This window comes from Acinonyx jubatus, chromosome B3 (genome assembly GCF_027475565.1).
Source record: "Acinonyx jubatus isolate Ajub_Pintada_27869175 chromosome B3, VMU_Ajub_asm_v1.0, whole genome shotgun sequence".
Lineage (NCBI taxonomy): Eukaryota > Metazoa > Chordata > Mammalia > Carnivora > Felidae > Acinonyx > Acinonyx jubatus.
Genome location: NC_069386.1, coordinates 67,791,725 through 67,806,188, shown reverse-complemented (window position 1 = coordinate 67,806,188; position 14,464 = coordinate 67,791,725). Strand labels below are relative to the sequence as shown.

The window sequence follows — 14,464 nt, the reverse complement described above, 5'->3', positions numbered from 1 at the left end:
CCTGCCAGTGCAGGCATGGATCTGGGGCCATCACCTGCCTTTGCCCACGGGCCTCCCATCCTCCCAGTTAAAAAATTCAGACTGAAGCATGAAAGTTTTCGATCATTAAAATAATCACTTACTTTTTGGGCAACTTGACTTTCTTGAGATCCTCCCCAGCAGCTGGATTAACGTGAGCAATGTGGCACCCCAGGGCCAGAAGGGTTCTGTGATGTAGCAGAGGGAGAGGAGAAGGGTCAACTTGCTAAAAGACAGCAAGAACCCTAACCTGCATCTGAGCTGATCAACAACCATGGTGTATGTGTTATTTACTATGCTAAGTCCTTCAGTGGCATGAAGAATCACCATCTCCACTCATTTATCAGAATGCGTCATGTTTTCAAGGCAAGAGACATACCTTTACAGTGTAGTTATAAGGCATTAAATCACCCACTCACTGTTTAGTCCACATTCAATTCAGTTCAGCACTCACTTTAAGGTTTCCGTTGACATTTGTAGGTTATAATTCTTCTCAGTTTCAGGCAGCTTTGAAAACTCCACAAGACAGGGGTGTTGTCTTTTATTGTCATCCCGTGTCTAGGTGACAACATAAGAAAAACATAATTTAAGTTTTGACAACAGGCACTGCCCCCGAAAACAGAAAAGGACACACTTTGAAACATGGCCCAGGCAATCCATATAGGGCAAGACAAACACAGTTATTTGCTGATAGGCAAACAGACCATCTCTCTCTCTCTAGCAAATGACACACATCGTCCCCAAGTTGCCAGCGGCTTGTGCTCTGTGGATTGTTTCTACTCAAGTGTCTGCGTTCAGAACATAATCTCATAGAGAAACAATTTTACACATGGTAGCCATGTTCCTGCCTACCCCAAATTCATGGAACCATAATGATGCTGCAGGACAGCATTCTTTATAAGGGACTACACAATCTGTCCAGGAGACACCACTGTCCCAACAGAAATATAAAGTCAGCCACAAATGTGAACCACATTTATAATTTCAAGTTGTCTAGCAGCCACATGAAAAGAGCAAAAATAAACAGGTGAAATTAATCCTAATGATATATTTTAGGAGCACCTAGGTGGCTCCATCAGTTAAATATCTGACCCTTGATTTTGGCTCAGGTCATCATCTCATGGGGTTGTGACTTCGAGCCTGCATTGGGCTCTTGCTGACAGCACAGAGCCTGCTTGGGATTCTCTCTCTCCCTCTCTCTCTTCCCCTCCCCTGCTAATGTGCACTTTCTCTCTCTCAAAATAAATAAACTTAGAAAAATAATATATTTAACCCACGATAAAAAATATTACCATTTTAGCAAGCCATCAGTATAAGAAATCATTTCTGAGACAGTCTATAGTAGTTTCTCACAGCAAGTCTTCAAAATGCAGTGTATTTTATAACTATAACACATTTCAATTCAGACCAGTCGCATTTCAAGTGCTCAGTAGGCATTTGTGGCTCACGACTATAGTATTGGATAGAACAGATCCAGACATTAACTAATTAAGTCATCCAACAAACATTTGTCAAGTGTCTGCTATGTGGTAGGCACTGAGCTAGACACTAGGAGTTCAGTGGTGAGCCAGGATAGCCCCAGGCCCATGAAGAATACAGTCTAATGGAGTAGAGAATAGTAATAAAATAACCATACTAATAAATGTAATATTGCAGCTGTGAGTAGTTCTCTAAAGGAGAGGTCTGTGGTGTTATAAAAGCACCCAGCAGAGACGTAGTCATCTAGAAGGAGACTATTTTACGGTAGCTATATCGATACCAGGAAGTGTTAGAGTGCAGGGACCCTTTCAGTAACTAAGCTGGAATGTTCATAATTTGAGGGTGTCAGGGTCATAGGCAGCTTCAGAACTCACCTATCCTTATGCCTTCAGACATGACCTTACACAAATCACCCAACACAAAGTCAGTTTACATCCTCTTTGAAAAATGCTTTCTAGCACAAGAGATTCTGTAACCTGAGCGCCTATTAATCTTAGTGATATGTCTGAAAACAGTATTAAACAAATTCTTATTCAAAACAATGAATCAGCCTCTTTTCGCCCCCCCCCCCCCATGAAGAGAGGACAGCTTTTTTCTGAAGAGAAAAAGGGGATGTGAGGGTTCTGAAGGAGGCACCTGACAGTGCCTGATATTCCCCGAATGAAGGAAGCCATTTTCAAGTAAGAAGGGAAGTGAATCCCCAGTTCTGTCTTCTCAGAGCTGGCCTCCCCCACACCCTTGACTGCGCTTAGATAACTGAGTAAAGCTTAGAGCAAAAGCTACACAGAAGGCGGTAAGAAGGAGCAAGGTTGGGCTCATGCGGTTCCCTTCCTCATTCGAGTCTTTCAAGAACCCTCCCCAGGTGACAAGGCAATCCAATCCTCCTCCCCAGCTTGGCTCCTGGAATGCATACCTTGCCAAAAGTCCAGCCAAGCTCTATTTTATTCATTCCCCAAAGTTCGTGGATGTTTTCAGCCAGTCTGTCTCGGATCTTCTCTAGGTGAGGTGGCAAAACCACCTAAAAGGAAAAGGAACAAGTGTGAAATCAGCAGTATACGAACCGGCTGTACTAAAATCTAACATAAAATCTATGTGGATGAGGTGCCGCAGTTGAATTCCCTACACATCCCCCAGGAGAGGCTGCTTGCAGAGGCTCCTTCCCAAGAGAGGCTGTATGATTCCAAACCACTCTGCTTGACCCAGATGCTTCCAGAGATTCCTTCCTCTCTGGGCTTCCTTTGTCCATCCCTTCTCAGTCTTCTTTGGAGATATTTGTGTTGTGTGTTCTTGACATGTGAATGCTTCCCTGGGCCTCACCTCCCCTCTCTCTATGCTCTTTCCTTGGGAGATCACACCCAGCCACAGATATCACTCTTAAGTGTGTATGTCTCCAGCCATGGTCTCTCCTGAAGTTCAGACTTACAGTTCCAGCTGCCTGCAGGATTTTCCCACTAAGTAAACCCAATATACCATTCAAAACTGAAATCATTTCTTTCCTTCAAAACCTTTTCTCTTTCTGTTTTTCTCTTGTTGTTCAGTGGTCCACCATTGCTTCGAGTCTAGAAGTCATCCTAGTGTCTTCCCTCTGGGGTATTACTTGGACCCCCAGTACCATTGGATCAATCACAAAATCAATCATGTTCATCTTTTTTTAATGTAGTTTTCACACCCAGCATGGAGCCCAATGTAGGGTGTGAACTCATGACCCTGAAGATCAAGACCTGAGCTGAAATCAAGAGTAGGACGCTTAGCTGACTGAGCCACACAAATGCCTCTGATCATGTTCATTTTTGAAGCATCTTTTTGAAAGGCTCCCACCTCTAATCACTCAACCTCATTATTTTCTCTTTGGACCATTGCAAGACCCTCACAGTTTGGTCCCCCCAACTCCTGACCAATCTACCCTCTGCATTGTGACCAGAGTGAAGAGTCTACAACAATAAAATCACATCAAAACACTTCCTGGGTGTCTGCAAGTGTTCCTTGAACTCCTAAGACACAGACTAGATGTGTTAACCAAGTATTGAGTGTCCTCCTTCAGTTTTTCCACCATGTCCTCAGAAACACATCCTTGCCAACCTTTGAAATTACTGCAAAAGATCACACTGTTTCACAGTTGTGTCTTTGCATATTCAGTCTTCACCTTTATCAACTTCCCCAATGATACACATAAAATGTGCATACACACACACACACACACACACACACACACACACACACACACCCCTCTACACCACAGAGCAGATGACAAAGACACTCTCCTAGACCAGGCTCCAGATGGGGGTCTCTGAGCCCTTTTTTCCAGCTAGGCTCTATCCTTGGGCCTTGGTCTCAAGATCCCAGTTGGAGAAAGTATCCTGCTAAATCAGTTTGGTGAGAATCCACCACCCTTGATAATGGAACAGCCCTCCACCTACTTCCTTGTCTGATGGAATTTCCTTCTCCCTCACCATCCTCCAGGTGATATCAGATCACTCTGGCCTGCCTACAGACAGAATCCCAGGAGGTCAGTTTAATAAGAATCCATCCCAACCGCTGATGCTTCTCTTAGTAATTTCTCTTCCATTGGCTCTCACCACCTCCCCATCTTGCTCTCCTTGGCTCTAAAGCCCTGGTTGTTCTTGTTGTATTCAGAACCGAGCCCAGATCTACACTGGAGATCCCCTTCCCCTATTTATGTAGCTCCTAACTAAAATCTGTTTTTACTGCTGTAACTGCTGTCCAGCTCTGGTTTTAATCCCAACACCCTCAGTATCCATCCTTCTCAATTTAGCTCAAACGTCCCACCTTTGGGAAGTCTTCCCCAATTACCTTCACGGAGAGTTTCTCCGTGTTTTCCTGGCACTTTGCTCATATCTCTCCACAAAGGTCATACAACTTTTTTCTCCTTTCCTTCCTCCTATGTTTTAAAATTTACTATTACTGCTTCTGCAGCAATAACAATAATAGGTCTTATTCCCATGTTTATCCATTGACAACTTTTAAGCAATGGGAGATTTCATATAAAAATTCAGATATCTAGTTTGCTTGGAAGATCACAAACACTGGACCCACACTTTTGCCTGGTAACCATCAGCTGGAGCTGAGAAGCAGTTTCTGAGGGCTTGTGCACTTGACATACTTCACTTCTGTATCACCTGCCTGGCCCTTGCAATGCCCCCTCTATGACAATGGTTATTAGTATTTCCACTATTTACAAAAATCCTGATTTTGTTTTTCTTTTGAGGCACGGTAGCTTCTGGATAAAAATTGCTTTTGGTAAAAAAAAAAAAAACAAAAACGTGTATCAAGTAAGTGATGTATATGAGATCATGGAGGAAAATTGCAGTAACATATTTAAACTATGTGTTATAATCACTATTTGACTTTCAACTAAAGCCATTAAAAATCAACTTAATGCAATTATCAAAAGGGCAACACTAATAAGTGGCATGAAGTTTCAATAAGGAACAAAATGGGGAAAATTATTAGCCAGCAAATTATAACTGTATTTGGGCTTTGTTGGTAAACCCAGAGAATCTGTTTAAACTAGGTTTCCCTTAGGAGATCATGGACTGCAAAGGGATTTCCATGTGGGAGGAACCAATGTGGGAGACAGTGTGGAACAAGGCCTCCACAAGTACCCCAAATCATAGTTTCAGTGACCTCAATTGGTTACTACCTGGGGCAGAGTAATGCTGGCTTGCTAACTTCCTTAGGGTGTCTGGGATTGGGCTGCCTGGAGTCGGACTCCTTTTTGCCTGTGTTCAGCCAGGGGCTGGGGTGCTTCAAGCCCTGGGTACTGTTAGTGCCTAAGAACAGGGCTCCAGTCAGCAATATTTGGTCTACAAACTGGTTACCATGCTCCAGGGAAAATGGAGTTGACTCTCCACATATATGTTTAACTTCTCCTTTGATAATAATTTCACAGAATAGTAGGTTCTAAAAAATTATAAGGTCTCCTTCGAGATAATAAATTGTACCTTTCCCAAGAGAACTTCCCTATGATTTGATTTCCTGGGAACAAGTCCCTAGTGCCAACGTCCATACAAATTCAATTTTGGGTCCTGACATCAAAGGTTTTTCTGGCCTGTTGATTTGTCTGCGATCTTTAATTTTCAAATCTTCAGTTCTGCACGTTTAGACACTCTTTCCACTCTTTGGTCAAGCCCTCCTTCCCACCCTCATCAAAACACCCCCCCCCCCTTTTTTGAGGCCCACTTCTTCCAGGAAGCCCTTCCTACCACACATTTCTGATTATTTAGTGAGGGGTGGCACAGACAAGTAGGTACCACGTTCATGCTCTTTCCTCACTAGGGCCCTAGTGGCCTTGCATCCATGCAAAAGCTAGTTTCATTCTTTGGCCCTCAGTCTTCGTATCTAGATTACCTAGGAACCAGAGGATCTGATTTCTAGGATCGTCTCTGGCTCACAAACTCCTCCCCAGTTTCCCATCAACCTTCTCAACGCCAACTACTTTCAAGGTGCCGCGCAGGCTCTGTGAAGCAGACAGAGAAATGCTGCTTTACAATAATTTTTATGGGAATTCACACATGGGAATTTGCTGCAGGAGGGAAGAAGCAAATTCACGAACATGCGCGCATAGCTGAATGTAATAGGGTCACATGAATATTATGGGAAAATAACATGCTGGAGACCTTCTACAGGTCAAAAGAGCTATATTTCCCAAAACTACTAACCCCTTGTGCCTCAGAGACAAGACCCCATTGCATTTATTTTTCCCTAACAATGAGAATAGTGATTTGAATAGCACCAGTGTGGAGGAAATATTCAAAGCTGTTGTTTATGCCCCATGTCATAAGCTTGTGAGTGTGTCCCTCTCAAAAGAGGCCCTGGAAAGGCAAAGAAAATGTCCGTTTATCAGCACCTTCCCCTCATATATACCACCTCATTTCTTTCAGTTTTATTTCCAACCCTTCTCCTACACACTCCGCCTCCTCCAAGTATCCAACCACAAGAGAATATTTATCACCACCTCTGTTGTTTTGAAGTTTAAATTCCAGTTAACAGCATAATATTAGTTTCAGGTGTACAATACAATGATTCAACACTTCCATACAACACCTGGTGCTCACCCCAAGTGTAAGCCTTAATCCCCATTACCTATTTAACCCATGCCCGCACCCACCTCTCCTCTAGTGACCATCAGTTTGTTCTATGTAGTTAAGAATTTGGTTCTTGGTTTGCCTTTCTCTTTTTCCCCCTTCATTCATTTGTTTTCTTCATTTCCATGTATGAGTAAGATCATACGGTATTTGTCTTTCTCTGACTTATTTACCTTAGCATAATACTCTCTAGCTCCATCCAGCCGTCCAAATGGCAAGATTTCGTTATTTTTATGGCTGAATAATGACCCATAATTTGGCTCTTATAGACAATGCTGCTATCAACATCAGGGTGCACGTACCCCTTTGAATTAGCATTTTGGTATCCTTTGGGTAAATATCTAGTAGTGCAATTGCTGGGTGGTAGGGTAGCTCTCCACCTGTCCCTACTTTGTGTTTCTACTTCTAGACCCTTACCCCATTCCTGTTACTTCACATCTGGATCCCTCCCCGTTTAAGCTTATTAAAGGCCCTGGTTGAATTCTAGCCTCACAAACTAGACTTCTAGAAATATTGTAGCCTAACAGGTGTCTCTAGCACTTATTTGTGCATACTGTTCGTTTTGCATTTATTACATTCAGGCTTAAAAAATAGCACATTTGCTTTTTACCTCCTTAAGTGGGTTGTGAATTCCCAGAGAATACTGCATATTTGCACCTGTACCTCACAGGGCCTTGCACGTAGCAAGTGGTCAACTTGTCTGGGAAATCCTCAAAGAGCTCAACGTATGCATATGGTGGAAACATGAAAAACAACAGTTGTTCACATCACATGATAATAATACTGAATGCATGACAGGAATGGTTCAGAGACAACAGAGACAGAAGGATTTAGCCCTAGGATTTCATCTGCCTGGGTTGCCTGCTCGAACCTACCTGACTGGTGTCTATGGGGCATGGGATGAAAGAGGCTTGAGAGAGGAACTGGGTGGTACCCAACAGATCTCTAACTCCTTCAACATCGCGTTTATATTCTTTGACAGGCTCCAATCTCATCTTTTCTTTTGGAAGTAAGGCTTCGTAGCAAGGGGCATAGCCAGAGGGAGGCAGGAACTTAAATTCTCCATGACGTCCACCCATCAGGAAACGTACTCTGTACCATTTGGAAAGACCAGGAAGAGAGAGGTTAAAAAGAGAAATCCCAGCCTCGATAAGAGAACATTCAAGATAAACTACCCGTCCCCCGCCCCCAGCAATTATTTTGTGGGAAAGTGCCTGAACTCCGATTCAGTACAACGAACATCCTGAAGTATGCAATAAAGCATTGGGGAAAACTCTCAGTCTATGATCCTCAGGTGACCCATGTCAGCTAAGTTCTTAAAAAAGTTAATTCATACATAAATATCATTAGACTTTAAAAATAATGTTTTTCCTGGAGTGCCTGAGTGGCTCAGTTGGTTAGGCATCCAACTCTTGATTTCAGCTCAGGTCACGATCTTGCAGTCATGGGTCAGAGCGCTACATAAGGCTCCAAACTGAGCTGAGCATGGAGTCTGCTGAAGATTCTATCTCTTTCTCGCTCTCTCTCTGCTCCTGTCCCCTGCTCATGTACTCTCTAAAATAAATAATCATGTTTTTCTTTACCCTAGTAGACAAATCATTATAAATATTACCAGACTATTGAAAAGAGTAGCAGTGATGAGAAGGACATTATTCTCTGACAAGATCATGTTAAAACTACAGCATGAGGACTTCAAATCTTTTTACTTGAGGGACATCACTCACACATCAATTTTTAAGATGCAGGCAAAAGATGAATACCAGAATATTAAGCACAAATGGTATATATGCCAAGTGATACCCTGCAGAGGCTGCAGTTCCCCTAAATAGCCATACGAGGGCGACTCTGAAGAAGCAACAGCAGGCGGTCATAGCCATAGGCAGCCAAATAGGTATGAAGTGTTTGCGCCCTAGGGTACCAGTGCCTTTCTCAGGGGCACCACCACCCTGCTGGCATCCAGGCCTGACACTCTAGTCCACTCCAGCAGTGCCTACAGAGACCTCCCAGGAGGGGGAGAGACACTTGGGGGCTCACAGTGATGCAGGCACTAAATTTCCAGTATACTGAAGTCTTTCAATATGTTAATTCAGCATCTGGCTGCATTTTAGCCTTATATATGTATAGGTTCAGTTAGGGTTATAGGTACACCCCAAAGCTTTCCCTGCAAGGAGGAGAGGGTGAAAGCGAACTATTTCAAAACGATACTTTGTATTCTCCTAGGTTTGTAAAAAGAAAGAGAGCTTTTGCAGATCAGCTTTAACTTAATGAGAAAATATGACCACAGTTTTAAGTAATTAAAACATGATGGGGCGCCTGGGTGGCTCAGTCGGTTAAGCGGCCGACTTCGGCTCAGGTCATCATCTCGTGGTCCATGAGTTCGAGCCTCGCGTCGGGCTCTGTGCTGACAGCTCAGAGCCTGGAGCCTGTTTCAGATTCTGTGTCGCCCTCTCTCTGACCCTTCCCTGTTCATGCTGTCTCTCCCTGTCTGAAAAATAAATAAAATGTTAAAAAAATAAAAAATAAATAAAACATGAAAAGATATGTAGCCCTGCAGGGTCAACACTAATATCACACAGGAAAAATCAGTATATACACATAGCTTCTGCATACAACCCTCACACCCTCTTCCTTCCATTTAACAACGAGTGATCGAACCCATATGACTTGCTGTTCTTTGCACTGGAGACTCGGCAACGAACAAAGACTACAGTGCCCCTGGTGTCACAGAACAGGGATCCAACTAGAAAAACAGTCCTAATTACTGATTGGGAGATATCGAGGAAGGAATAAAGAGGGCGATGTGAAATAACTCAGGAAAGAGGGGAGGCTCCTAGACTGCAGTCAAGGAAGGCCTCTCTGAGGAAGAAACATGAGTTAACCCTGTGGACTAAAGAGGAGCTAAGGAGTTTAAAATCTGGAAGAGCATTCTAGGCAGAGGCATGACATGTGCCAAGGTCCTGAGGCAGGAAAGAGCTTGGGTGCAGAGCCCAAGGGGCATGAGGTGAGGTGGGAGGGTGCGGTGCTAGATCAGGTAGGGTCTGTGAGTCACGGCAAGAAGATGAGATTGTATGCCAGGCAGGAAGCTTCTGAAAGACTTTAAGAAGAAATACAAGACTCTTCTAGCTGCTGTATGTGGACAGGTTAGCAGACCATTTAGCGAGTATTTGGAGGCACCAGACACCCAACTAGTGATGGTGGGAGGTGAGGATAATCGGTTGAGCCAATGTGATGATGGACAAAATGGAAAGCAAAAGCCAGATCCCATTTTTGTTTTGGAATGAGGACAGTTAGGGACTGCTGAGGGAGTGAGGGCATGTTTGCAGGGGGCTGAGATATGTGGCAAAGGGTTATGACCTAGCAAAGCCCTCACAGCAAGACTCTCCACCAGGCCTCACTTTCTTTAACTAGAATGTTCTGGTAGGGCAGCCTTGCAAGAGAGTCTCAGTGTTGGCTGAGTAATCATGACTGTGGAAATAGCCCAATTATGAAACTGGAAAATAAAACTCTTTCCAAGTGGGAGACATTAAAGTTTTTTTTTCCTTCCCAATACAAACAAATTCTTTATCCAAATAGCATTGTAAACAATGCTGTTTTAAAATTAATTATAGAAATCATAGGACATCTCCCACTTTCCCATTTTCAAGTACTAAACAATGATATAGAATTAGAACCACAATTGTCCCTTGTGGATGTTCCTACATTAAATGTTACGTAACGGAGCATGCTATATGTGTATTAAGAATATGAACGATGACATTAAGACAAAATTGAGTCATTAGCCTGAAATGTTACTAATTTAGTGAACCTTCAGGAAATAATGACTAAGCCTTGAAATTATTGGTTGAGAACTTCCCGATTCAACTGAAACACAGCAGATTGTGTTACTGACATATTGAAACTGTGGGATAGAACTAGAGCTTTTTGAGCAAAAAAGAGAGTGTAGGACATTTTTTTTTTTTTGCCTCCCTCTTCTCCTTGAGCATCCTTCCTGTGAGAAACTGAATGCCCAGGAGCTTGTACAGCAAGGGTATGAGTATTCTTTGTTACTCACTAGTGAATAGATTCCAAGAACAAGTAAATGATCTCCTATGAGGTCTTCTGGCTGGACTTAATTATTCATGAGCTGTCTTGCCAGCTCTGTTTAGTGTTAAAATTTCTCTTACATTTTAAAATCTGCCATCATCTTCTGGATAGAGAGCAAATCAAGAAAGCACAGAGAACATAAGGAAAACCATCATTTCTGGTTTTATATTCTGTTATTAAAAAGAGAATAATTTGGTTATAAATCTTCATCTCATCTCCTCTGATGGCCACAAAAACTGTAAAAGGAAAAATGTACATAACCAGAAATTAGTGTGTACTGTTCACTGAAGCATTTGTCTCCAAACGTCATTTCCAGTGTCATCAGTGGGTGGAAGGAGTGGTCCTGGGTTGCTTCCAAAGACAGACAGAAGCCCTGCTCTCCAGCAGGGACTGGACAAGACCTGTGCCAGGTACACCCGCGGTCTGTGGCTCCTTCCCTCGCTACCCGCAGTGCCTGGGAAGGGCTCCAACAAACGAGCACTAACAGTGGTGGTCCTCCTCATACCTCTCTCCGTGAGATCCAGACTGACCACGTCAAAGGAAATACCCAGAGATAAAATGCAGGCTTGAAAGGGATAATCAAAAGAAATACCTGCAACCCACTTTAATTATCTGAAGATATTAAAATGGGATTCCCCCTCTTAGAGTTTTAGCAGAGGTCCCAAAGGCAGATAAATCAGAGGATGCCAGTATTTTCACATCCTGAAGTGAGATGCTGGATCCACTACGAAGATCCATCCAAAAAGTTATGAAACAAATGCAGCTGTAGTCTACCAGGTGCCTGCACCCTGATAAGAAAGGTAAAGAATTCATTTGGAGAGAACTGTCAGGGAGAAAAGGCAGGGAGTTCTCTCCTATCTGAAGTCAAATGAAGAGTGCTTTAAGAACTATTCAGAAGCTTTCGAGTGTCCCCCTGGAATCTAGTGAGGGACATGTTCGCCCGGTGACAGGCAGAGAGGGAGACAGAGAGTGAGAGAGAGCACGAGCAGGAGAGTGAGCGAGCAATAGTTGATCTCAAGGGAAAGAGCTCCCTTCTGCTCAGGGCGGGGCCAAGGACTGCGTTCCTGGAAGGCCAGACAGACTCCACAAATGAGTCAGCTGTCAGCCATCTCAAAAGGAAGTATGCCCCGAGAGGCAAATGACTGATCAGAGATCAGAAAGGAGGTAAGCAGGGGAGGTGGGAGGCCCCGTGTGCGGGGAGGGAAACATATGTAGAATAGGGCTTGGGGTCAGCCAGAAGGAAGCAGCCAGCACAGGTGGTGAAGCCTGTGTAAAAAGAACTGCAGCGAGATGCTTCGAGATGCTCCAGCCTGAGGCTCCAAGGAGACCACAAAGGCCTCAAACATCAACTGCATACAAATCTGAGTTACCTTCTAGTCAAATAGATGGGATTTTCATATGGCTGAGAAGACTGTTCTTATTCTTAAAAGGGGCAATAAAGGTTACAGAATGGGCAGAAGGGCTTATCCAGGGCCAGAAGTCCAGAGCATGGATGTAGAGGGTAGCAAGAAAACAACAGAGTGACAAATAACTAGTCTATTTCTTTTCATAAATCTGGCATCTGGCGCTGAAGGTTTATCATTTAAATCCTTTTTCCAATTAGGATGTAAATCTCTCTTCTCTAGGTGTTATTCTTCCCTGCTTCTTGGGTTCCACTGCATCTCCCAGCCTCAGAAAATGTTAAATTTAAAAATAAAAAGGTAATTTGAGAATTGAGTTCATTCAGATTCATTCTTCTTGATCCTTGGATTTTTCTCTACATTAATGGATTTTCAAATCAACTTAATTAATCAATTTAATCTCTTCCACTAAAGCACCTGTTATCTTCTGGAATTCTTCCTAGAACTCAGGACATTCCATCAGCTCTTAAGGGCGGTTTTCCTCCTAAAGTGATTAGAGTAAGTGGGTCCTTAGATTCTTCTGCCTCCGAGATGAGCAAAAGCTTCCATAAGAGTCTCCAGGGAGTACTGAGATTTTTGGGAGATGTGGGGGAATTTTTTATTTACTTGACTGATTTTGAAAACAGAGAAAATTGTACTGAAAAACCCCTGCTAGCATTTTCAATTCAGCCTTTTGAGATTTAGACATTGTGGCTTTCCCATTTGCAGAAGGGACCAGACTACCTATTACAAGTTCCCAGATTTGAAAGACGGATCCACAAATAAAAACAACACAGTAAAAATCAAGACACGGCTTTGTTATGCTCCAGAAGGATGACTAGGTTTCCTTATCCACGGCTTACTAGCAAACGTGTGACGTCACTTGAGTCTCTCTTCCTGAATATCTCATTACTCTCATCTGCTAGTGAAGCTCTCCCAGACAGCGGGGAAGGTGTTCCAAAGAAGAAAAGGATACAGGCTGTGGTTAAGAGGACAAAGAATTAATGAGCTTTGGCTGACCTGAATTCAACTCGTAAGTCGTGATTCATAACCGCATCCTCTCCCTAAGACGGGAAAACAATCTGAGTTATGTATGTTCCCACATTCATCTTTCCTTCTGGCCAGTGTTTGATGAAAGCCCAGGGCAAACATCATGTTCTCCACAGAAGTATATTTATCTCAGTAATAATTTCCACAGCATTGACCACAGCAAGCTGGAAATAGCTAAGCTGTTGGTTACCTGAATTTTAGCCAAGTCTGGTGGATACCAACAGAAAACAAACAGCAACCACAAATACCAACCACCTTTGGATATTGTTGCTGTTATAAATTAGCAAGGGCCGGTAACAGAGCTACGTCAGGCCGTTAAAATAGATCTCTGGGAAATTTAACTATGTCTATAAACCATATTCTACTACAGCTATGAACTCATCCATTTTCTGAGAAACAAAAAGTATCACCCAAATCACTATATCACTATACGTTTCACTATACGTCATGGCTTCCGTGTCATGTTCTCCACGTGCTTCACGCCATGATGCAATATTGCAGGGTGAGACTGCCTTTTAATGAGGGCTTGCTGGCATTTAAGTAACTCAACCTTTTGGGTGGTCTCCAAGGTACACATGCCTCATCCTAAATTCTGTCCTATAACAAACTGTGTTGTCACACTAAGGGCCTACTGCATGGATAGTATCCACACACAAACCCCACGGAGAAGAAACCTAAGGAGGCACATTCATAATAGTTAGAAAAGAGAGCACATATGGATTTGTGGATTTTGTTAGTAATTACTCATGCTGCCTTTGACTTCACTGTGGATAAATCTAATTGAAAAAGATTTTTTGCTCTTCAGTGACTGCTTACAGGGACATCTTAATCAGGTGTTATTAACAACATAGTTTGTAACTATACAGATAATTATGGGGTCACAAATTCATGACTGTGACCTCAGTAAAGACCAGTGAATAGGAGGAAATGGGGCTGTAAAAGAGAAATCGAATTTAGAAGCCACACCAAAGTTGAAAATAAACACGAGAGACAATTCTGAATGCTTCTATGACAGGAGAAGGACCTCTTTCTAGAATGGCATAATCTTGTACCCTGCTGGAAGAGACACAATACAACCAAACAAGTATTCTACTTACTATATTGGTGAAAATAGTAATTTCTTTTCAATTGTCATAAATACACACACACATATATTTTATAGGAGAAATAAAGTTTTGTTCTTGCAGTTTTTGAAGTTACACTGTGGGGAGTAGTATGATCCTTCAACATGTAGCACTGCTTTCAGAGGGTCTCAGCATTTCTGTTCTGCCTTCCTCAGCTTGACCACTCACGATGGAACTTGGCACAGGACCGAGGACCAGAGGACTCACTTGCCTGATCAACTGTGTT

At 42.9% G+C, this 14,464-nt stretch overlaps 1 protein-coding gene across 1 annotated transcript in view; it reads right to left on the bottom strand.

Moving 5' to 3' along the window:
* The window catches only part of RYR3 (ryanodine receptor 3), a 525,783-nt gene that overhangs the window by 207,474 nt on the left and 303,845 nt on the right, over positions 1-14,464 (bottom strand). Inside the window, exons 20-23 of the mRNA XM_053224214.1 lie at positions 7,478-7,694; positions 2,411-2,515; positions 473-576; positions 123-206 (exon numbers count right to left, since the gene is read on the bottom strand). Of these exons, the coding sequence (XP_053080189.1) occupies positions 123-206; positions 473-576; positions 2,411-2,515; positions 7,478-7,694 (510 nt within the window). The remainder of the gene's footprint in view (positions 1-122; positions 207-472; positions 577-2,410; positions 2,516-7,477; positions 7,695-14,464) is intronic.